Source organism: Danio aesculapii, chromosome 12 (assembly GCF_903798145.1).
Source record: "Danio aesculapii chromosome 12, fDanAes4.1, whole genome shotgun sequence".
Taxonomy (NCBI): Eukaryota; Metazoa; Chordata; class Actinopteri; order Cypriniformes; family Danionidae; genus Danio; species Danio aesculapii.
In genome coordinates this window covers 42,642,677-42,669,691 of record NC_079446.1, presented here as the reverse complement: position 1 = coordinate 42,669,691, position 27,015 = coordinate 42,642,677, and the positions used below count along the sequence as shown (strand labels likewise).

The following is a 27,015-nucleotide window of genomic DNA, read 5'->3' as shown; positions in this document are numbered from 1 at the left end:
GAGCCGCCACAGCAGAATGAACCACCAACTATTCCAGCATATGTTTTACGCAGCGGATGCCCTTCCAGCTGCAACCCATCCCTGGGAAACACACATACTCTTGCATTCAGCACCCGGAGGAAACCTACGCCAACACAGGGAGAACATGCAAACTCCACACAGAAATGCCAACATGGCCCAGCCGAGGCTTGAACCAGCTACCTTTTTGCTGTGAAGTGATCGTGCTACCCACTGGGCCACCGTGATGCCAATTTTTGTTTAAGGTGTTAATACTTTTTCTATTGTTAACATGTGCATGTGTGTACAGCTTTTATTGAGACCACATTTGATAGTCATATGTATTTACTTATATATTTATAGTATTTAGCCAACTGTGATCAAACGTAATGTGACAGAAAATAAATAAATAATTAAATTAATGAAATTAATACAATTTAATCATATTTAAATATTCAATTTTCATTGCTATTTTGATCAGTATAATTATAAACCCTAATGATAACGGCCAATTATAAGTGACTCTTTTTTTAGGTACAAGAAACAATTTCCTCATCAAATTACACTTGTTCAGAAGCACAGATGCTAGCAGACTTTCACCAAAGTAAATGAATTCATGTACCTTCATATACACTGTATGTGAATTCAAAAGCAGCCGCAGTCTTCCTGGTCTATTAATTGTATGTCTTATTTTCATCTGCAACATTTTTCAAATCATCTCACACAGATATTGAGCCAAGAGTAGAAAGACCCAGTGCACAAATCAGCTTTACATCAAACTCTTTAAATATTTCCCATCTCAGATTTGATCCCCAGAGAAAAGAAAGCATGCGGATGTAAAATTGATTAAAGTCACTTAAAGGTATACGCAAAGGAGATGATGATGAATGTTGGGCAAATTAAAATGCATTAAATTGAAAACATTGGCACTAATAACATTTTATCACACATTGTAAACACTGAAATATTCTGCATATATTTTTATTCTGTGATGGATGAAAACAAATAAACACTCAATTGAATAATTGTCCAACAGAGGGCAGTCTCTACTTCCTTTTTAATAGTTCGTTCTTGAGGGAAAAAAAACTGAAGAAAAATATAATTAAAAGTTTCAAAGTAAACCATAAATATTATAGTAAGATCTACTAAATACCATAGTGTTTTTCAACCACATTACATTAGAGTGTGTATAACTGTATATAATATAGTATTTATTTACACCATTTTATAATCGAAAGCTACAGTAATAACTAGTGAAATGATAAGCTGTAATACTGTATACTTACATTTTTACTAAAGTAAACTGTGGTGTATTGTAGCACTACACTGTAAAAATATATCAATTAGTCATGACAGCATGTTTTTAGTTCATTGTAACTTATTAAACGAAGTTCATCATGTTCTAACTTAATTTTATAAGTTATGCTAGCTGTTTTAAGTCAGTTTAACATAATATTACTTCAATGGACTAAAGGTTAATTCGATTCATCTAAAAATTAAAGGAAATCTGCAGGATTTTACTTACAGTGTACAGTTTGCTACAGTATTGGGTCAGTTGTTTATATTATTATAGAAGTTGATAAAATTACTACAACAGATTAATTATAATACTTTTATGAATGAAAAACACTATAGTATTTATATATTACTAAAGTATTTTTCATGTGACTCTAATCTTAAAAATAAAGGTTGTTTATTGGCATTGATGGTGCCTTGAAGAACATTTTAAGAGCATTTAAATATATATTTTTTTTAAAGTGAAAAGATTTTTTTAATTTAAGAAATCTGTAATTTTTTTAAGATGTAATATTTCAACTAAATGTGCTTGTTTACTGCAAAAATGCCTTTCTTTTTTCTTCTTTTTCAAGTTTTTGTCTTGTTTCAAGTCCAAATATCTAAAAATTCTCAACTTAAGAAGCATTTTCTAGACAAGTAAAAAATATAGTATTGTTTTCAGAAATAATAAGTGAAAAATGAAGTGAAACAAGCTAAATAATCAGCCAATGGGGTAAGTATTCGTTCATTTTTTTTTTCGGCTTAGTCCCTTTATTAATCTGGGGTCGCCACAGCAGAATGAACCGCCAACTTATCCAGTATATGTTTTTCCAGCTGCAACCTATCACTGGAAAATGGGGTGGAAAATGGGGTATTTCAAACCTAAAACAATATTATTTTATTCACCCCATTGATAGATGTTTTTAGTTTTGGCATTAGTTTTGGCTTGTCTAGAAAATACTTCTTGATTTAAGAATATATTTGGAGATATTTGGACTAGAAACAAGACAAAAAATCTAAGAGACAAAATGATTATTTAGCAGAATTGCTTGACTTAGCTAAAGCAAGTGAAAAGATTACAATCTACTCCAAAAAATCCTTGAAACAAGTACATCATTAAAAAAGTGTGCTGCAGTACAAAGATGTGCTTGTTTGAATTAGAGCTGCACAATATATAAAAAAAATATCGTTATCACAATAATATATATGCATATCACAGAGAAAAGCAATAAATTAATTTTCTTTTCGGCTTAGTCTCTTTATTAATCCAGGGTCACCACAGCAGAATGACCTGCCAACTTATCCAGCACATGTTTTATGCAGCGGATGCCCTTCCAGCTGCAACCCATCTCTGGGAAACATCCACTCACACACTACGGACAATGTAGCCTACCCAATTTACCTGTACCGCATGTCTTTGGACTGTGGGGGAAACCAGAGCACCCGGAGGAAACCCATACGAACGCAAGGAGAACATGCAAACTCCACACAGAAACGCCGACTGACCCAGCCAAGGCTCAAACCAGCGACCTTCTTGTTGTGAGGCAACAGCACTACCTACTGCGCCACTGCTTCACCCTAGTGATAAATTATATTGAATAAACATTGAAACAGCCCTCAAAACATATAGTCATGATAACTATAAGCCAGAAAAGTTTGACTTCTTTTGTAACATTATAAATATCTTCCTTCCTTACTTTTGATCAATGCTCGCCGCATAAAAGTACTAATTTCTTAACATAATTAATCTATCACCAGTAAAGCAGAACAGAAAATCTGCAGATCAGACTATATTTGAGCTGCCCATTTGCATTTTAGTCCAACGTGCGGCGAGAAAAATGTAGATTTTAAAATAGAATGGCGAGTTTATGTAATGGGCTGATCTGATTAATGAAGGAATGAATGTGGGAGAGCCGAGCAAAGGTGCTGATCTGTGCTTTTCCCTTTATAGTGGAAATATTCAGACCTGTTCATCACGAGTAGGAGATCACAAGTGAAATGAATACTGGCACAAATGCATCATGAATATGTTCATTTCACTACTATAAGTTTAAGAACAGCGAGATTTAGAAAAAATGTTGTTTAAGGGGACCTATTGTGCAACAATTACTTTTATTATAAGTGATTTAAACACTTAGAAAAGTGAATAAAGTCAGCCTCTAATGGTAAAAATGAATCAATTATATATTTTTAAATCACACTTGATATAAAACAGGCTGCAGAAACACTTTGATGGACATTTTTCCTTTGTAAAGCTGCGGTCACACTGGGCTTTTCCTCCCATAGACTTCCATTCATACGCACGCGAATGCGTCAGACCGGAAACGCAGGGTCATGCGTTAAGTTTCGCAGTTCGCTGCGGTGCAAAGTTGAAGCTTGGTGAACTCTGACCTGCGAAATCGCATCACATGACTGTGTGAGACCAATCGGGGATTAAAACAGGACCTCTCTGGACAGAAATTTAAAACATGGAGCAATCACTGGCTTTTTTAAATGTCTAATCATCTTGTTTAATCCCGCCCCTTTTCGCAGCGCCGTACGACAGAATTTCGCACACACAAAGCCCAGTGTGACCGTAGCTTCAGTGTCATCAGAGAGGGAAAGTCCCGTCCATTTCTGACCATTTCTCCTACATTAGCATAAACAGCTCTGAGTGAGAAGCAGCCATCCGCCATTAGTGTTATCACAGCCTGCTGAAGATAATGTCAGCGACTAACATATAAATGTGCAGATTTATGATGCAAAAATGAACACCCCCATATAGTCTGCCTTTCTCTGAACCACTTCTTTTGACATTTTCAGGTTTTCACAGTGATAACGGTTTTGAATCTGCCGCTATGCTGATGCACAGACATTTGCAGCTCCGCCCTTTCAAAAAATCTCATTTGAATTTAAAGTGACAGTCACCAAAATGGTGGCCTGACCATTTGGATCAAAGCCTAAAAGGGGCAGTTTCAAAGAGTAATACAAAAAAATTGAGTGATTAAATGTCAATTATGTTTTTCTCTTCTTTTTCATTCTTTTATAACACATTTTATTTGTTTTTATGCTTATTTATTTTATTTTTTAACCATTTTTATTATTTGTTTTTATTTTTCTTATACTGGTTTCTTTTATTGCCACTGTGTATGAAATGTGCTATATAAATAAACTTACCTTGCCTTGATATTTTGAGCCGAAACGTCAAATACACACTCTAAAGACATGACTTATTTTACAGCTTGTGAAAAAGAGCATAATCAACACAATCTCACGGCAATTCGTAACTTTTTGATTTAGTGGCTAATTCGTATGAATTCGAACGATCTAATTCGTAATATTTAGTAGGATTTGCTCATCCCCCAATGACGGTTGGGTTTAGGGGTGGGGCTAGGTGCCACGCCTCCTTTTTAAAATCGTACAATTTCGTACGACTGAACTCGTACGAATTAGCCACTAAACTGACAAAACGTAAAATACTTACGTTTTCTCGTGAGATCAGGCTGGCATAATAGGTCCCCTTTAAAGAAGTTTCTTCTGCTCACCAAGACTGTGTTTAATTTACTCAAAGTAAAGCAAAAACAGTAAATATTGGAAATATTATTACTGTTTAAAAAGTATGCTTGAATTTACTTTAAAGAGCAATTAATTCATATGATTAAAGGCATAATTTGACAACAGTTCTTCAATTCTTCAGAATTCATTTTAAAAGTGCTCAATATTAATTTATTTTTTACTTGATCAGATTCATTATTATTTTAATTATTTATTATTTATTTATTTTTATAATTTATTATCATTATTATTATTCATTCATTTCATTTTCTTTTCGGCTTAGTCCCTTTATTAATCAGGGGTCGCCACAGCGGAATGAACCGCCAACTTATCCAGCATATGTTTTACGCAGCGGATGACCTTCCAGCCGCAACCCAGCACTGGGATACAACCACACACTCATTCACACACATACACTACGGACAATTTACAGTAGCTTACCCAATTCACCTGTACAGAATGTCTTTGGACTTGTTGGGGAAACCGGAGCACCCGGAGGAAACAAGGGGAGTACATGCAAACTCCACACAGAAATGCCAACTGACCCAGATGAGGCTCGAACCAGCGACCTTCTTGCTGTGAGGCGACAGCACTATTTACTGTGCCACCGCATTATTATTATTGCCCATTATTATTATTATTATTATGTATAGCGCAGTGGGTAGCACGTTCACCTCACAGCAAGAAGGTCGCTGGTTCGAGCCTCAACAGGGTTAGTTGACGTTTCTGTGTTCTGTCGCTATAGGTGAATTGGATGAACTGAATTGACCGTATGTGTGTGAATGAGTGTGTATGGATGTTTCCCAGTGATGGGTTGCAGCTGGAAGGTCATCCGCTGTGTAAAACATATGCTGGATAAGTTGGTGGTTCATTCCGCTGTGGCGATCCCTGATTAATAAAGGGACTAAGCCGAAAAGAAAATGAATGAATGAATGAATGAATGAATGACTGAACAACAATAATAAACATTTGATTACAGCAAATCAGCATATTAGGATGCTTTCTGAAAGATCATGTGGCTATAATAATGATGCTAAAAATTCAGCTTCGAAATTAAACAAATACAAATTTATTGAATGCACTTGACTTACCTTTCAGGTACAATGACTGTATTTTAATAAAGCAGATATCAAAGTCTTTCATTCATTTCCACTTACAAAGTAATTTCACTCTCTGATTTTTTTAATGACTGTAATGATAACTAGAGTGTATGGGTGTTTCCCAGTACTGGGTGGTGGCTGGAAGGGCATCCACTGCAAAAAACATATGCCAGAACAGTTGGTGGTTTATTCCTCTGTGGTTCATTTCACTAAGCCGAAGGAAAATGAATGGTGCGGTGGCGCAGTGGGTAGCGCTGTCGCCTCACAGCACGAAGGTTGCTGGTTCAAGCCTGGGCTGGGTCAGTTATCATTTCTGTGTGGAGTTTGCATGTTCTCCCCGTGTTGTCATGGGTTTTCTCCGGGTGCTCCAGTTTCCCCCCACAGTCCAAAGACGTGTGGTATAGGTGAATTGGGTAAGCTAAATTGGCCGTAGTGATGTGAATGAGAGTGTATGGGTGTTTTCCAGTGATGGGTTGCAGCTGGAAGGGCATCCACTGTGTGAAACATTTGCTAGATAGGTTGGAGGTTCATTCCGCTGTGGTGACCCCTGAAAAATAAAAGGACTAAGCCAAAAAGAAAATGAATGAATGAATACGCAACATTTCTGTGTCCATCATGCTAACAAACTAAACCTTCACTGAAAGTGTTGTTCTTCTGGCACTGTGAGCCATTTCGGAGGCCTAAACGCGAGCCAGAGCTCCTGGACGCCCTTGATCCAGGAGCAGAGCTGGGGGATCGGGAGGAGGCGCGGGATGACCAACGCTGGAGGTTTCTGGATATGGAGCGCTGCAGGTTCTTGTTGGTGGAACAGGCCGCCATTTTGACCAGCCATGGGTGACGGAGAGCCTCTTCTGCGCTCATACGCTGCTCTGGGACCACAGTCAGGAGCCCATCGATGAAGCCTTTAGCCAGAGCAGAGACTGACCGCCATGGCTGGAAAACACAGTTTGTTTGTATGAGTTTCTGGGGTGTGTGAATGTTGGTAGTCATATCTTATTGTGGTCATGACATGGTTTGAAGTAAAAACGTAAACAGTATACAGATAAAGCAAAAAATAAATATATAGATGAATATCATAAATGAAAATAATAGTAATTAATGAATAATAATATGTTTACATTTCTAGACGCCACACGCACAGAGACACATACTCATATTACACAGACCACATATACAAACTTCTACACACAAATACATGAAAGTTTTTTTATCTCATAACATGAAGGAAACTTTTACGTTCATCTCTTATGAAAAATAAATAAATAAAAACGTTTATGTTATGAAATGTTATTAAATAATATAAAATAAACATTCAAAAACAAACAGACAGATAAAACAAATGCGGTCACACTGTTTTAAAAGGCATTAAACATTCCAGTGTGTTTTATATTACAACATGAAGAAAACTTTTATGTTATACAATTAAATTAAATATTATAAAAATAATCAAACTGACAAACAAACAAACAGACTCAGTTTTTTCATGGTTTTAAAAGAAGTAAATGTGCAAATTAAGAAACTTTTCAAATAAAGAAAAATAAAAGCAGAATTATTGTTTAAAAATACATTCAAAATGTGTTTTATTTCACAACAAGAATTTAATTAAGTAATAATAAAATAAACAAATCAATGCAGCCGCACCATGGTTTAAAATAAAGTAAAATTTTAAATGTGTTTTATACTTACAACATGAAAGAAACTTTTATACTCTAAAATAAATTAAAATAAAATAAAAATGGAAAAATCTAATATAAAAATTTAATTTAAAAATAAAATATAAAATAAATTTAATTAAAAATAAAATGTAAAAATAATTAAAAATTAAATAAAATATTTTTTAAAAATAAAATTCAATTAAAATTAAATTAAATTAAAAGTAAAAAATACATTTAAATGAAAATTCAATTTATTTAAAATAAAATAAAACATTTAATTAAAAATTAAATATAATAAAATATAAAATAAAATACATGTAATTAAAACAAAATACATTTATAAAATAAAATTAATAAATTTAATTAAAAATAAAATTAAAAATTAATTAAAAATAAAATAAAATAAAAACAAATAAAATATAATTTAAAAATTAAATAAATAAATAAAATAAAAATTATCAAATAAAATAGAATTACATTTAAAAATAAAATAAAATGTAATAAAAATAAAATAAATACATTTAAATAAAATAAAATATTTATTTAAAAATAAAATATAATTAAATCTAAAATAACATAAATGTAATTAAAAATTAAATTAATTAAATTAAAAATAAAATAAAATAAAATGTAAAATAAAAAGAAATAAATCTAACTTAAAAATGATTAAAAATAAAATACATTTATTTAAAAATAAAATAAGATGAAATAAAATAAAACATACAAAACGTTGGCATTTTATCACACTCTGTCATCAAAGAGGAGATGCTGAAAACACTTTATAAATATAAATGATTATTTTGACTGTACACAGATCTGATTCAGAAACAATCTTCCACAGAATCTTTATATTAATCTGTAAATCACAATCTCCAGCATCTCCTCCTGTCCTAATGAAAGCCTGCTCTCCATTCTCTGCTGGTTGTGCATTTAGTGAGTGTTTAGAAGAGCATCGTCTCATTACGGCTGCGAAATGTAAATGTCAACGAGTACAAAGACAAGCTGACCATCACTGACCCGATCCAGAGACGCTTCTGCCTCTTAAGCTGCATTAGATACACAACATGGCATTTTCGCCATGTCGCCGTCTGAATGTGAAGACATTAGTCAATAAATGTCACCAGTTTTGAATAGATCTATGACTCACTGCTAACTCGAACAACTTCATAACCATCTGAAGCTCTTATAGATTATATTTTATAGTATAGAATAAAACCATGAAAAGCAAAGTTGTTAAAATCAGTGATTGTGATGTTAAATTGTTGCTGGAATATACAGGACATTGTCAAATCTCTTTGCAACTGTAAACATCCTATATATTTATACATAATTTATACATAATGCACAAAATTATGATAGTGAAAAACATTGTTTGTTGTAAATGCTTATGAAACAATTGTTAAATAGTCATTTATAATAAATCAATGTAAAATTTATGGATTTATAATTATTTTTTGAATAATATAATATAATATAATATAATATAATATAATATAATATAATATAATATAATATAATATAATATAATAGTCACAACTTTTTGCTTATGAAAACAATAATGATAAATAATAATAATAATAAATTCATTTCAAAAGTTATTACTTGAATGAGCTTTAAATGTAAATGACAGAAATGTCTCCATGGATTTGTTAGAAATAAAATGTCATCCATCAATTTTTAACACTGATGAAGCAAAAAAAAAATATATAATAAATAAAAATAAATAAATTTACAAAATAAATAATAATAATATTAATAATAATAATACGAAGAAGAAAAACAAGAAGAAGAAAAAAACTATTATTATTATTAGCTAAATAAAAAATACATATATAAATCATTAAAATAAAAAATAAACAACCAAACAAATCTGATCAAGTAAAAAAAATAAAAAATAAAAATAAGGATATTAAAATTAATTATAAAATAAGTAATTAAATAATAAATAAATATATAAATAACTTAAATAAATAAACAAACAACAAAACAAATCTGATCAAGTAAAAAAAAATATTATAAATAAATATTAATAATAATAAAATAAAATGTAAAAATAACTAATTAAATAATAAATAAATAAATAAATTGTATAAATACTTAATAAATAACTTAACAAATCTGATAAAGTAAAAAAAATTCTAAAAACAACTAATTAAATAAGAAATAAATAATCAAGTAAAATCATAAATGATCAAGTAAAAACAAATAATGATAATAAAATAAATTATAAAAATAACTAATTAAATAAGAAATAAATATATAAATAATTAAAATTAATAAATAAAAAATAAATATATGAATAAATAAAATAAATAAATAAATAAACAAACAAACAACCAAAGAAATCTGATCAAGTAAAATAAACAAATAAATAAATGAAAATGATAATAAAATAAATAAAAAAATAACTATATAAATAAAAAATAAATATATGAATAAATAAAATAAATAAATAAATAAATAAACAAACAACCAAACAAATCTGATCAAGTAAAATAAACAAATAAATAAATGAAAATGATAATAATAAAAAAAAAACTAATTAAATAATAAATAAATATATGAATAATTAAAATAAAGAAATAAATAAACAAAAAACCAAACAAATCTGATCAAGTAAAATAAGCAAATAAATAAATGAAAATAATGATAATAAAATATATTTTTAAAATAACTAATCAAATAATAAATAAATATATAAATAAATAAAATAGATAAATAAGCAACCAAACAAATCTGATAAAGTAAAATAATAAAATAATAATAATAAATAATAATTATAAAAAAATGATAAAAATAATTAAATAATAAATAAATAAGTATATAAATAATTAAAATAAATAAATAAACAATCAAACAAATCTGATCAAGTAAAATAATAACAATAATAATAATAAAAAATAATAATTATAAATTAAATGATAAAAATAAGTAATTAAATAATAAATAAATAAATATATAAATAACTAAAATAAATAAATAAATAAACAACCAAACAAATCTGATCAAGTAAAAAATAAATGATAAAATTAATTATAAAAAAACTAATTAAATCATATAATTAACTAATAAATAAATTAATTAATTAAAATAAATCAAATCAAACAACCAAACAAATAAATAACCAAATTAAGAAATAAAGAAATAAACAAATAAAAACTGAAAATATTAGTTTAAATTCAGATTGGATAATGTACAAACATGAAGTGCGATAACTCATTTGATAAAAAAGAAATTAAAATAAAAAATAACACAAATAACTAATAAACAAACAAATAAATAAACAAATGCATTAATTAAATAATCACTTCATTCATTTAATATAAGTTATTCGAGTTCTTTTTCAGTTATCTTGGCTTTGAACACAATTAATTTAATATGATTTTCCTCCTCATTTACATAGACTGCAAAAGCCATTTTCACAACAAACTGCATCAAAAGGCAATAACTGGATGCTGCATGCTGAATTCTGACCACACACACACACACACACACACACACACACACACACACACACACACACACACACACACACACACACACACACACACACACAATTAATCAGCCATGAAATTGACAATACCGAGTCTCCAGCTAACGAATACAACATAAAGCACCAGTTTCATTCAAACACACAGAAAAAAAGATGGTGTGTGTCTGTGTGTGTGTGAGTTTTACAAGAACGCATTAAAGCACATTAGTCCTGCTGTGGTCAGTGTGTAGTGAAGTAAAGGATTCAGTGATTTCATCAAGAAGAGACAAATCTGACAACAATAAAACACAGCACGAGTGCAAAAACTACCTCTGCTGTTCTGCGCTTCAATCTATCATTCTGTCCTGCCCAGCGATTGCGTATTCATCGGCTTGAGTATATGCCTATGCAGAAGCGTGCAGCGTGCCTGCATGTGTTTAACCTGGAAAAGATGGCTGACTAGTTTCTAATTACACAACAAAAGCACTGCACTTCAACTCACAGCCAGATGTAAAAAATGAGTTCTCTGATATTAGACTTTAGACTGTAAAATCATAAAAATCTGTCTTTTTCTGTGTTTAAGTACTATAATCAGGTCTTTTGTGCATCTGCCAATGCAGAAAATGTGAAAAGCAAACTACAGTTACTTTAAAACAAGCGTTTCCAGCTAGTAGTGACACAGAATTGGGGTCTTATTATGTGTTACCACCACTTAATCTGCACGTTTCCAACCAATGACTATAAGACAATATGGATGACTCGACAGCGCCTTTTTCCATTGAACGTTTTGAATGCGAAACGCCTAATGACAGGCACAAACTGTCACAAAAAAACTGCTGAAATTGGAGCCTGGGCATGCTCAGAAGGACTAACTGATGGAGCCACGGAATCAAACTTCCAACCAAATGCTTGTACATCAAATCAACCCCCCTTTCTAATTTGACCAGTGGTGGAAAGTGCACTGAAAAATCATGCTTTAGTAAAAGTACCATTCTAAACATGTACAGTAGAGCAAGTAGAGTAAAAGTATCTGTTGTAAATATTACCCAAAGTATCAGAGTAAAAAGTAGACCTTTCAGAAGTACTCAAGAGTAGTGAGTAGTGAGCATTATGCTGATTCATTTACATGTAATTTGAGGATATGTGTAAACGTATCATTCTGTAGTGTATTGAGTTATACAATGTCAGACGTTACAGTTTTTAACAGACACTAGGACCCATTTCTCAGTCACTTCACACAGTTCTCCTAACCGACTTTCAGCTTGGCAAAGCAGTTACACTGTTTCAATTCACTATAATCTTCTATATGAAGTTGCTTTGACACAATCTACATTGTAAAAGCGCTATACAAATAAAAGTGAATTCAAAACTGAATTTATTTCACATTCAAAATGCATGGCAACTACCAAAACACTTTATTCAGGTCTCAAATAAACTCATTCTTCCAGAACACTAGCAAAGATTGACAGCCGACAAACACACTTCGTCACTCACAAAACAATGAGCTAAAAAACACTAACAACATGCAGCATTACAGTGTTTTCTTGTGTAAATCATGGACACATCTCTGTTTATAACTGCAGTATATATTATTTATAACTGCAATACATGTTACTGGAATGAATCAGACATGATGCAGAATTCCTCAATATTTTATGTCCTTTATTTATTTAAATGTTTTTGCACTAAGTAATTCCATAAATCAAGAATTTGTTAACACACCACCCACTGATACAGATACAATAGTCATGCTAATCTAATGTGTTTTTTACATCACAATACAAACCTATTCAGCTGTTGTCTCCTTTTGGAATGAAATTGAAAGACTAACACCTCTACAGATGTTCACCTACAATGACAATTAGCTGTGGCTGGTTAAACTGCATTTTTAGATGTGGAATATGTTTCAAATATGTGTTGTATTATTCAGTTTTGCATGATGTTACTGTGTTGAACATAAGTTTAACAGTTTTGAAAACAGGATGTAAGCATGTGCAAAATGTCCTGTACGTACAAAGAGTTTTGGCAGTTGTTGTGTCTGAGTGAGAAAAGAATTGATAAAAGTTGAGTCATTGAATCCATTTTGTGCCAAAACAATGAGAATTGATCCTCAGATTAGCCCACATAGACTTCTGTTGTGCTCATTGTGTGAAGAGTTTTGCAAAAGTGACTTAAGTGTTGAGAAATGTGTCCTAGCGTCTGTAAAAAACTGTAATATTAGGTTAGATTTAGGTTGTGATGTCAGGTGACCAAAATTCAATGTTTAGTCAGCGTCTAAGGACAACGTTATTTTGATGTCCAACAACGACATTAATATTTGGTTGATTTTAGGTTGCGTTGGAGAGTGACCAAAATCCAATGTTGAGCCAACATCTTATTATTGATCTTCATATTGACATCAAATACTGACATTTATAAGTCAGCTATGGCAACTAAAATCCAACGTCTGATAGACGTCATTGTGATAACGTCCACACAACGTCAAGCTGTTACACCATTAGACATTGATACTTGGTTGATTTTAAGTTTGATGTTAAACATTGATGTCGGCCTGACATCAACCTGATTTTCATTTCCAAACAAACTGCAAAGTCCCTATGACGTTGGGGTACAATGTCAATCTGACGTCATGTTGACGTCTTGTGCCTGCTGGGTGTTTAAAACCATTTCGGTCATTATGAACACTTGAACACTTTTAATGTTTCCAAACAGTTTGCTGCAATTATAAATCGCCCATGTCATTATGGTAGTTCATTAAGATGTGATTTACATTCTATGTGTGATTTGATTGGACGGGAATCACAGGACTGGTTTTTCTAATCCCCATAAAAAATAAAGAAATGACTGCAGGTTGAAGGAAAGTAGTGGAGTAAAAGTACAGATACAGCAGTAAAAATGTACTCAAGTGAGAGTAAAATTACATGTTTATAAAACCACTTAGTAAATTACAATTTCTGAGAAAAACTACTCAATTACAGTAGTTTGAGGATTTGTAATGTGTTACTTTACACCACTGCATTTGAACGCCCGTCTCTGCACTATAACAAAGACTCGCTTAATAAATATAAGCACTTGCATTTAAAAACACGTAATAATACATGATTTATTAAAAAAACGTGTGATGTAAGCGGTTTTCATAATTTAATTAAAAAAAAAATATGTTGGATTGCAAAAGAAATGATCTTTCATATATAGCCTGAGTTAGACTAAGCTAAAAAATAGACTAAGCAAAAAAATATTTCTCTTAAAACGGGTTGATGGTATTTGTTTCCTTTATAGGGATATAACATTTGTAAAACATAACATATATATAACATATAAACAACACATTTTTAAAAGGTTTTTATTTTTAATTAACAATCAACAAAACCCAAAATATACACACATCATGGACAGCTATTTGCCACGGGGGAAAATCATGCGTTTATATTAGTAAAAGATATAGGTGTTTCCTAGTACTGGGTTGCTGCTGGAAGGGCATTCGCGGAGTAAATCATATGCCGGAATAGTTGGCAGTTCATTCCACTGTGGTGATCCATGAAAAATGAGGGAATTAATTACCAAAAATTTGAGTGTTGATATATTTACAGTAGGGAATTCCAGCATATGTTTTACACGGCGGATGCCCAGCCAGCTGCAACCCAGTACTGGGAAACACCCATACACACCCATTCACTATGGCCAATTTAGTCCATTCAATTCCCCTATAGTGCATGTCTTTGGACTGTGGGGGAAACCAGAGGAAACCCATTCAAACATGGGGAGAACATGCCAACGCCACACAGAAATGCCAACTGGTCCAGCCTGAACTCGAACCAGTGATCTTCTTGCTGTGAGGTGACAGTGCTAACCACTGAGCCATCGTACCACCTAAAATATCCTCATCTTTATTTATTCATTCATTATTTTCTTTTCGGCTTAGTCCCTTTATTAATCTGGGGTCGCCCCAGCGGAATGAACTGCCAAATTATCCAGCATATGTTTTATGCAGCGGATGCCCTTCCAGCTGCAACCCATCTCTGGGAAACATCCATACACACTCATTACGGATAATTGAGCTTACCCAATTCACCTTTACCACCTCTTTGGACTTGTGAGGGAAACCGGAGCACCCGGAAGAAACAAGGGGATAACATGCAAACCCCACACAGAAATGCTAACTGACCCAGTCGGGGCTCGAACCAGTGACCTTCTTGCTCAGGCGATTGTGCTACTCACTCCGCCGCCATGCTGCCCTCATCGTTACTTAATGTTTTACAAATTTGACTTTAACTTATTTGACATCCTATGAAAACTGCATGATATGTCTTCTTTAAATCTGTGCAGAAGTGTGCTGCGCGTGTGTTTAACCAGTAAAGGATGACTAACTAGTTTCTAAATATACTCCAAAGCTTGAATTCACAGCGAGATGCAAAAATGAGGGATGAAATGAGGCTTTAATGAACAAAGGTTCTGTTGTTTTTTATGCTGTTGTTGTTGTTGTGTTCTCCAGAGGCTTCAGTGTATCCTCAGTGTAGGATTAAATGAGAGAGATCATCAGGTCAAACGAGTGAGATGAAACACATTTGCACTGAATTATCACAGGTGCGTTCAGCGCTCAGCATGACGCCACGGCAAGAAGCTTTCATTAACTTTAACATTGAAGAAAATAAAGGTGCAGGCTTTAAAAATGAATCACAAGTTTTAGAAAATCCATGGAAACATCATCTGAAAGAGCAAAAAATACCATTTAAAAAGCATCAAGCCTTATTAACAACTATTTGATTAAAAAATAAACAAGTTAATAAAATGGACTGATCAAAAGTGAAAATATTATGCTATGATATTTACTGTCACTTTTTGCTTATATATATATATATATATATATATATATATATATATATATATATATATATATATATACATAATTTCTTTATTACTTCACACCACATTGAGTGTCATTCATTCATTCACCTTCAGCTTATCCTTTTATTCATCAGGGGTTGCCACATTGAAATGAACCGCCAGCTTATCCAGCACGTTTTACACAGCGAATGCCCTTGAAGCCGCAACCCAACACTAGGAAACATCCATACACACTCATTCACACACATACACTACGACCAATTTAGCTTATTCTGTTTATCTATACCACATGTGTTTTGATTGTGGGGGAAACCGGAGCACCCGGAGGAAACCCATGCGAACACGGGGAGAACATGCAAACTCCACACACAAATGCCAACTGGCCTAGCTGGGTTTCAAACCACCTTCTTGCTGCGATAGTGCTAACCACTGAGCCAGCGTGCCGCCCCACATTCAGCATAATTGTTTAAACAAAAAGTCATTGTTTAAAAAAAAACACCCTACGCCTATGAGTAAACATGAAGAGTTCAGATGCAACAGGCTAAACGCCATTTGCGCCAAAAATGAGCTAATGACATTGAGTGAATGCTTTAGGCACGTAGCACATTCAACAAGTAGATTTGCTTCAAATCATCTAAATCCTAACATCAGCGCATTCAGAAATAACAGTTTGTTGGCAAAAGCCGCTAAACGCCACTTGCCTTCAGAGATGGGTAGAGTATCCAAAATCTATACTCAAGTAAAAGTAAAAGTACTTGCGGAAATTTTTACTCAAGTAAAAGTAAAAGTAAGAATTTTAAAAGTTACTCAAGTAAAAGTAAAAAAGTATATGATGAAAAAATGACTCAAGTAAATAGTTACTAGTTACTTTTCATTATATATATATATATATATATATATATATATATATATATATATATATATATATATATATATATATATATAAATATAATCGTTTTCAAGGTATACCGCGGTTTGGAATAGTCGAGGTTTTAAAACCGCCAAATTTTCTGTTCCTAAGGTATGTGTAAGATTTTTTATTTATGCTTTTTTTTTGTTCATTTTTTTAGGACAACAGTATCTCCAGCAGAAAAGATATCCAAAGATACCATTTTAAATTGTAAAGAAATCTGCGTTTTTGAAACTAATGAAGACAGCAGTCAATGATTCATATGAATTATTTAGCCTGACATGTTTACTGTTCCAAAATATTTTAAGTGTTTCTCAAAATCAAATATATTGTATTCAAAGGGTGAAAAAAAAATAGTTTTTTACCCTGAATTTCAAGACATTTAAAAAGAATATATTTTAGAGAAGTAACCACAATACTGTAATACAGTGATATTTTAATCCAAGGTTAGCATACCGTCAGAATCTTATACCGGCCCATGCCATATATATATATATATATAGTTGAAGGCAAAATTACCCACCCTCCTGTGTTTTTTTTTTTTCAAATATTTCCCAAATGATGTTTAACAGAGCAAGGAATTTTTCACAGTATTTCCTATTGTAGGAGCCATACATTGTAAATTGGCGATTGGCCACAAGGTGTCAGTACCAGACTATATAACTGTGGCTTCACTGCATGGAAGAGAGCGTTGGTAGGAAGCACACAGTTTTTGACCGTAACGTGACGTGAAGTAACTCAACTCAACTTAAGGTAACAGAGAAGTGTGCATATAGATTAAGGAAAAGTGATGAAGTAATTCTGTTGATTGTAAAATGAAGTCGTTTTTATTTGCATCTATTTTGCCTACGGACTCTGACTTTACGCGTTAAAAACTCGCTCACTCTACCAACAATAGCGGCAATTGGAAGCCGCTACACCTATATTTTTTTTCTTCAGGAGAAAGTCTTATTTGTTTTACTTGTAAGCAGTTTTTAATTGTTTTAAACCAATTTTAAGGTCCACACATCATTTTATATTAAAAAAAGAATGTTTAAATGTTATATTTTTAATGGTTAACAGTGTGAATGACTAACATGTGTAGGGCTAATCAGTTATTCCATTAAACAGCACTGTGTATGAAATGTGCTATATAAATAAACTTGCCTTGCCTTACTTGGTGAAATCAGGTTGGTGGGTGTATGACTATGGATTTATCGCCTGTGTCTCCATGCCAATGCATGACATGACAGATATTAACCCTCTTATTATAATCTTGCTCTTGAACTACCAGTTATATAGTGACTCTGTGTCCAGAAAACAGTAATAAGACTAATAATAATTCCGACATGTGCTTGATTACTGTCTGTGAGCAGCAGGATTATAAAGAGCTTCATGGTTAATGCTCGTTTTCTCTTCCAGAGATCAGCAATTATTGTTGTACTGCTGCACCTGTAATTTCACAGCTCTGGGGGCTGGAAGTGATAAAGAAACCTATGTGTGTGTGTGTGTTTGCAGTTTAAAGGTGATAAAAGCCCTGTGGTGAAGCTTCTTCCCCTCTGATTACCACCTCTCACCTCACACACACATCACATCAGTCAAGTAGCTGGTGGCTGTTTACACAGGTGACCAGATTTCACCCTCCCACACACACACACATACACAATCTCTATTTGCTCCTTATTTTACACTCTGGTCTGGTTAGATCATATTCAGATCATGATGATGAAGATCTTGAACAATATACAAAAAAAGTCAACATACCACAACATATTACAAACCGAAACACTGAGAAATATTATTTAAAAAGAAAATAATTGATTTCTATTTGAATATATTGGAAAATAGGGTGGCACGGTGGCTCAGTGGTTAGCACTGTTGCCTCACATCAAGAAGGTCACTGGTTTGAGTCTGGGCTAGGCCAGTTGGCATGTCTGTGTGGAGTTTGCATGCTCTCCCCATGTTGGCGTGGGTTTCTGGGTGCTTCAACTTCCTCCACAGTCCAAACACATGCAGTAGAGGTGCATTGAGTAAGCTAAATTGGCCATAGTGTATGTGTGTGAATGTGACACAGTACTGGGTTGCGGCTGGAAGGGCATCCACTGCATAAAACATATGCAAAGGACACGACACAAAGCCAGAAGTGCTTACAGTTTAATTTTAATTATGGTCCAGAGCATTATAAAAATATATAGCTAGCATTTGACAAAGGAAAACTTCCAGAATCTCCCAGTTCAGTGCTGGATTCAGCTAAAACTCCCCCAAACCGACTAAGCTGTGGATTGTGAGCCACAACCTGTAAGTGTTTTTATTTGTTAAAATTGATCAATTACATGCACCGTTTCTAATGTTAATGGTATGTTGTAGCGAAGATGTAAACACGGATGTAAACAAAGGGAAATGCTGTTTGGCACAATTAATAATTTAGCTACTAATTCATATTTATCCGTAAAACCGCTGTAAGCAGTCACAATCTTTAGCAGCGCTGCAGTGTCCCTCTATGCGGACGCTTTCCGTGCATTCTTAATTCTCAAATAACAAACTCACAAAAGAAATGTGAACGTTTTATATTACTTACACATGCTTAATCCGAATATATGTGAAAGACACTTGTCAGATGTCAGTTTAGAGAGCAGGTATGAGGTTGAGCTGTGTGCTCTTCATTTTTCTGTCTGATCTGACAGCTTCTCTGACTGACTGTTTGCACAGAGATAAAGCACGTGCTTGTAGCGGTGTGACGTGGAGCCGATCCGCAAATCACAGCACATTATGTTAGCTGACCAATCAGAGCCTCTTGAGGGCGGGTCTTTTAGAGGAGCTAGGAAATATGACAGTCGTTTTCATGTTAACTGAGTAGCAGTATATAATAAAAGTATAGATGGGCATAGAATTTTTTTAAACTAGATTAATCTCACTGTAATCTTGAAATTACTCTAGATTAATGTAGATTAAAATGGCTCATTTGAATTCTGCCGAAAGCATTCAGAATATTGTGTGAACAGGCCTTTACTCTGGAGTTTGTTCACCCTCAGCCTATGCTTTCATGCTCTTAGGTCTGCATCTGTACCCTGAAAGAGGAAAAAACACAGACACTCACCTCCCCATGGAAGCTGTAAGAGCCCTTGAGAATGGCCCTGAAGAGTTTGGCTCGGCTGCTGTGGTCGAAGGGCAATGATCCGCTCAGCAGGACATATGTGATGATGCCCAGCGCCCACATGTCCACCGCTCTGCCACAGCCTCTCCGTGCCAACATCTCCGGCGCCAGGTACTCGGGCGTCCCGCAGAGCGTCCTCAATGCCCAACCTTTTTCCTCAAATCCCGCAGTCAACTCCAGATCATCCCTCTGTACGGACTTATCCCAACACGCCAGCCCGAAATCTGTGATGATCAGCCGCGAGTCCTGTCCGGGATGGTAGTAGAGCAGGTTTTCAGGTTTGAGGTCTCTATGGATGACCCCCAGATTGTGCAGGTACGCCAGGCCACTGGTTACCATCAATAAGGCTTTGGTTGCATCCCGTTCTCTGAATGTTCCTCGGGAAAGCACCCGCTCCAGCAGTTCTCCACCCGTGGCCAGCTCCAGGACTAGGTAGACGCGGTGTAGGGTTTGAAAGACCTCCGTCAGCCGGATGATGTTGGGGTGGTTGACTCGTCGCAGGACCCTGAGCTCCGCCTGGCAGGATTCAAGACCCGCCGGAGCTCTGAGATCTAGGAGTTTGATGGCGAAGGGTTGGCGAGTTTGTTTGTGCTCGGCGCGAACCACTCGACTGAAGCTGCCACGACCAATCAGAGCCTGGATCTCATATCTATAACACATTTAAAGTACACATGAAATCAAAATGAACCGTATTGATTTTGTTAGCACACATTGTTAGTTTTGTGGTGATCAATTCATCTGCGCATGTCATTAAGAAAAAAAAGTTTGCTCTAAAGTTAAATCTAAAAAAAAGCACTTGCTTTTTCCAGTTAAATTCTCAGATTACGTCTGTCTGAGATATTGGGTGTGGCTAAAACACTTAACCACGTCCCTCCAACTGTCTGTTTTGACAACAAACAGAAATGGTGAGCAGGAGGAGTCTGTTAGATTGTAAGAACTCTCCCGAAACCCTTTTCCTGATATTTCTGAATGACTTACTATATACTTTACTATATCCAATCAGCTGGCAGTAAAAAAAAAACAAGCCACTCCCACTGTTTTCTCATTTAATATTCAATTTCTCTAGGATCTGCGCCATAATATAAAAAAAACCTAAATGTTCACCACTTTTGGTTTACGCAGACTTTAAACATATCATCAGCAGGGTTACTACATTTTTTTTCAAAATTATATAAACCTTTATTTTACCAGGATTACCTTTTGTAATCTGTTTTTCATGAGATTGCTTTTAACTTGTTAAATTTAAGCTCATTTAACTTTAAATTTCATGTGAACTGGCTGGTACTTCTATTTTGATATGTTAATGTAGCTTCAACAGAAACTGAATTTTAAGTAAAGGGCGGGGCTTCCTTTTTACGCATCATTCCCTCACAGTAAACTAAAGCTGCGGTCACACCGGGCTTTGTGTGTGCGAAATTCTGTCGTGCGGCGCTGCGAAAAGGGGCGGGATTAAACAAGATAATTAGACATTAATAAAGTGAGCGATTGCTCCATGTTTTAAATTTCTGTCCAGAGAGGTCCTGTTTTGATCCTCGATTGGTCTCACGCAGTCAAGTGATGCGATTTAGCAGGTCAGAGTTTACCAAGCTTGAACTTTGCACTGCAGCAACATGCGAAACTTAACGCATGACCTTGCGTTTCCGGTCTGATGCATTCGCGTGCGAATGAATGGAAGTCTATGGGAGGACAAGCCCAGTGTGACCGCAGCTTAATGGTAAGGGGGCATAGTTAAGAATATTGTGGAGGAAGACAGATTACCCAAACCATTTTTTTCCCAGTAGATTAATTTAGTGGATTAACTGTTCACCTAATATATAACAATGTCCTAATGTATAACATTGTAAATTTTGATTTCTCATGAACTTTAAAGGCAAATATAGAACATCTGAATTTATTGTTGGTGTGTTGGAGGACAATATAGAAAAATAAAAATCGCACACATTAATAGAGTTAATCACGCATGATAAAATAAAAACAGCATTGCAAATGTTAAAAAATGTTTATAATTATGAATCATTTCATCATCAATTTTTTTTTAAATGACCACAATATAGATGCTATTATAATTTCTTATATATTTTTTAAAATAATTTGAATATATATTTTTAAATCATCCTATTTTCAGTTTAAATTTTACACCCGAAAATATTTTTATTTTATATTTTATTTAAATTTTACTTTTTAATTTTTTTTTATTAAAGATTTAATTTAATATGATATATAAAAATTATCACATTATTTGAATAATTAATAAGCAATTAATAATTAAAACAATTATGTTACTTTTAATAATACATTTTTTGTGTCTATTAAAAAGCTATTAAAAAGGTCTATTTTTAACAAATTAATAAATGCACACGTTTAACAATTTATAATTACATTTCATTATTACTTTTATCAATACTAATAAACTGTGTTTTTATTTTCCTATTTCCCTTTAATTTCACTTCGATAATAAAAATACAGTTAGAGTTTCCGGTGTGTGTTTTTCACATTATTATTATTTAAAATTATATTATTAATATTTTAAAGATTTTACTATATAATATAATTATTACTGTAATAACCCAGAGGAACACAGAGTGATCTGCTGTGAGCCACTGTTGTGCTGCAGTAATTGGATGCATCAAATTAAATTACATCACATTATTACTTAATAAATTACATTTCATTATTACTTTTAGGCTGGTATTGATTGCTGCAAGTGGCACTAGAGGACTAATAAATATAATAAAGCATTTCATTACAGCAGCAATCTGTAATTGACATGTCAGCCCTGATATCTTCATTCTGTCATCCAGTCTAAAGGAATAATGTTTATGCCACTATCCAGAAAACACTGTGCTAAACAATATGTTAATGTGTATATGGCTGTAATTCTGTGATGCTTAATATAATATAATTTATGAGTAATACCTAATATCTTCAGTCAGGATAAAATCTTGATAAAGTCTTGATTTAGGAAAAAGATTGAAGAAAAAAAGATTTAGGAAAAAGTTTATTCTGACCGTTACTTACTAAATATGTAAACTAATATGTGTAAGGAAACACTAAATTGATAAAAATAATATTTATAAATGTTTAAAAAAAGATTTAGATAAAACATTTCTCTTGAACTTTTAATATTCCTTAACAAACAGATCAGCAAATTACAAAAAAATCTTTGCATCAAAGAAATAAATGATTTCACACATTAATAAATTATTTAATATTATATACTATATTCAGATAGAAAACATTTCAAAATGCAATAATAATTCTCAATAATTACCAATTTACTATTTTTTTAATCAAATCAATGCAGTCTTGATGAGCACAAGAATTTGTTGAGACCTTTATATTATATAGATAGATATAGATATTATATAGATAGATAGAATATACAAACACACACACACACACACATACATACATATATATATATATATATATATATATATATATATACACATATATACACACACTATATACAATATATATAATTTGTTCATAATATATATATATATATATATATATAAACAAATCAAAGCATATACTTTTTAGAACAATTTGTATTTAAAACTACAGATATAAATGATACTATATATATATATATATATATATATATATATATATATATATATATATATATATATATATAGTCAAAATGATTAGCCCCCCTTTGAATTTTTTTCTTTTTTAAATATTTCCCAAATGATGTTTAATAGAGCAAAGAATTTTTCACAGTATGTCTATAATATTTTTTTCTTCTGGAGTAAGTCTGATTTTATTTTGGCTAGAATAATAGCATTTTTTAATTTTTCAAAAATGATATTAAGGTCAATATTATTAGCCCCCTTAAGCTATATATATATATATATATATATATATATATATATATATATATATATATATATATATATATATATATATATATTTGATAGTCTACAGAATAAACCATCCTTATACAACAACTTGCCTAATTACCCTAACCTGCCTAGTTAACCTAATTAACCTAGTTCAGCCTTTAAATGTGACTTTAAGCTGTATAGAAGTGTCTTGATAAATATCTAGTCAAATATTATTTACTGTCATCATGACAAAGATAAAATAAATCAGTTATTAGAGATGAGTTATTAAAACTATTATGTTTAGAAATGTGTTGAAAAAATATTCTCTTCGTTAAACAGAAATTGGGGAAAAAAAATAAACAGGGGGGCTAATAATACAGGGGGGCAAATAATTCTGACTTCAACTATATATAGGGGGGTTTCATGGCCCTTTAAAACGTGTTCTGGGAATAGCTAAAAGGTCTTTGCCAGAAGACCTCTGAGACCGGCTACATGAGTGACTATGTAAAAGATCTTGAATATTGAGCTGTGCCTGACCATGCAGAGCTTTATATGTAATTACCAGAATCCGTTAACATCACTTATTTCCAATATTTAAAAATAAATGCAGATTTCACAGGAAGGCTGAATAATTTTGGCTTCAGCTGTATATAGTGCACTGAAAATTTAGTAAGTGGTTGCAAACAATTTCTATGGGTTGAATTTCAACAAACAAATTAAATTTAGTAATGTTCAACTTAATTGCTTGTTTAAATTCAGCCCATAGAAATAGTTTGCAACTACTTACCTTAAAAAATGAGTAAATCCAACAAATCCTTTTTGTCAGTGATGCACTTGCATGTGACTTGTATATACGGGTTTTTCAGTATGCGGTAAACTATTCTGAACACAACCAGAGTAAGCAGATCAACAGTACCTGGCAGTGACGCGTGGATCAAACTTGGCACGGAACTTTGCATTGCGATTCTCAATGTTTTCCTCCAGATGAAGCTCTTCTCCCGAAGCTCCTCCGTCTCTTCTCTTCTTCCAAAGCCAGGTTTGTTGTTTCTCCACACACTTCTCACCCTCAGACTCTTGTTTGTTGAAGATCACAACCGAGTTGAAGAGGCAAAAATATCCCTTTTTGGAAGAGGAAGACTCGGGTAGGACTTTTCCGGAGCTGCTTCCCATTATAAACACCTTACGAGGTTTGAGAAGCATTGGAAATCCTCCTTCCAGACCTTCACTGGTGCTGCTTTTGGGTTTGTTAGAGGTTGTGCAGCTGCTGGAGTTTCAGCGCAGGTGTCAGAATTCACACCTGAGCGACGCTTGTTTGATTCAGGAGACTTTAAACGCAGCATCATTACTCTGACAATATACAAACACACACTCATGATCACCTGTAGAGGAAACAAGATGTACACCCACTCAGAAAAAGAAGATTTTTGTTGCTTGTTTACATTACTTATTTAAAATGAGCTGCATCTACACAATTCCTGAGCTGTTTTTTTGGGGGATGGGGGGGGGGGGGGGGCAACTTAATTGGTTTATGTTGTCCAATTACATTTTGTAAAAACAATTAAATGAATTTAATTGATTTGTGTTGGGACAGAAGGCAGGAATTGGGTGGAACACTGCATTTTTTTACATTGCTAAAAAAATATACTTCATTTTTGTTCTGACTACCTATTTAAAATGAGCCGAAACACCACACTGGGCTACATGCACACAGACTTTTAATTTAAACCTTAAAATGTGAGTAAAATCGCCTGTTTAGTCATCACTTTAGACATTACGCTAGAGAATCATTCTAACACTAGCTCTAAAGTGACGTTAGTGAATGAGCAACGATTTCTGTTGTTCTGACGTCAGCTGCAGATGTGAATGAATGAATGAATAAATGTCGGAAGAAAGTAGTTCCTCTTACAAAAGGGTTTCTAGACTCTCCATGTTTAATCTTCTTTTTTATATACACGATTATGTATTCGAACTGTTGTATAAACGCAATATCACACTCGTATACAGCCCCCTCGCACTGCTACTCATGTAATATTTCTCATATATATGTACATATATATTTGTGATATAATAATATCACTTTTTAAATTATAAATACTAAACAGGCAACATTTATTTAAATAATAATAATAATAATAATAATAACCTATGTATATTTTTTCAGTTTAATGTAAAGAAAATATCCAAAATATGATTTTAATTGTTCATTTGGTTTCACTTTATCACTTTGTGTCTGTGAATTTTAATTTTAACATATACATTTAAAGGCTTTTTTTCCCTCCAGATGACTTTTAACAATAAATAAATCATAAACCTCCACTTTCAACAAACATCCCAGATATATATATTTTTTTAATAATTATTTTTTCGGGGTTTTTACCTTTATTAGATAGGACAATAGAGAGCATTGACAGGAAAGTGTGGGGAGCAGAGAGAGGGGAAGGATTGCCATAGAACCGCGAGGTGTAATCGAACTCAGGTCGCCGTGAGCATGTTAAATGTTAAATGTTGCCTGTTTATTGTTTGTAAAAAGCGATCTTAAATATAAAATATATATTTACATATACACACTGAAAATTACTTTTCAATATTTACAGATTTAATTATGTATTTAATTATTATATGAAATATTTAAATAGCAGTTTGCAGCATTTTCTGAATTATGGATTGATGATATGTGAAATGGCTGACCCTAATGGCTGATCCTTCGTCAGCTGAGGAAGTTTAACCTCCCAAAGGAGCTGCTGAAACAGTTCTACACCTCCATCATTGAATCAGTCATCTGCACATCAATAACTGTCTGGTTTAGCTCAGCTACTAAATACGATCTCAAAAGACTACGTCGAATAGTTCGGACTGCTGAGCGAATCACTGGTACAACCCTTCCTACTCCCCAAGAACTGTACTTATCCAGAGTGAGCAGAAGGGCTGCCAAAATCACTCTGGACCCCTCACACCCAGCACACTGCCTCTTTGAACTTTTACCTTCTGGTCGACGCTACAGAGCACTGCGCACCAGAACAGCCCGACACAGAAACAGTTTCTTCCCTCAGGCAATCAATCTCATGAACACTTGATGATAATTATTGTGGAACCAACATCACTACTTGCTATACACTTTTATACACATATACACTTATTTAACAACACACTTTACATGCCAATTTGCACATAACAGCTGCACATATAATGTTGTATATAGTAATAAACATGTACATACACTTGTAAATCTGTATATTTGCATTCACTACTTCTATTTTAAAAAAT

The 27,015-nt window shown here is 33.1% G+C and overlaps 1 protein-coding gene across 1 annotated transcript; it reads right to left on the bottom strand.

The window, feature by feature from the left end:
* Positions 1-6,524: 6,524 nt before the first annotated feature.
* Positions 6,525-25,071, bottom strand: si:ch211-27e6.1 (serine/threonine-protein kinase H1 homolog). Its single transcript, XM_056469875.1, has 3 exons — positions 24,668-25,071; positions 19,865-20,570; positions 6,525-6,839 (listed from the first exon to the last, which is right to left on the bottom strand). The coding sequence occupies exons 1-3, from the start codon at positions 24,949-24,951 to the stop codon at positions 6,525-6,527; spliced, it is 1,305 nt and encodes a 434-aa protein (XP_056325850.1). The 5' UTR covers positions 24,952-25,071.
* Between the last annotated feature and the right edge of the window lie 1,944 nt (positions 25,072-27,015).

What these genes read in the sequence shown, in the direction of transcription:
- si:ch211-27e6.1 (XM_056469875.1), bottom strand. Translation starts at nt 24,951, where the DNA reads ATGCTTCTCAAACCTCGTAAGGTGTTTATAATGGGAAGCAGCTCCGGA. An exon ending in GATCCACGCGTCACTGCCAG is followed by an intron (nt 20,571 to 24,667) that starts GTACTGTTGATC and finishes AATGTGTTATAG; the next exon opens with ATATGAGATCCAGGCTCTGA. An exon ending in CTTACAGCTTCCATGGGGAG is followed by an intron (nt 6,840 to 19,864) that starts GTGAGTGTCTGT and finishes TGTGTTTTCCAG; the next exon opens with CCATGGCGGTCAGTCTCTGC.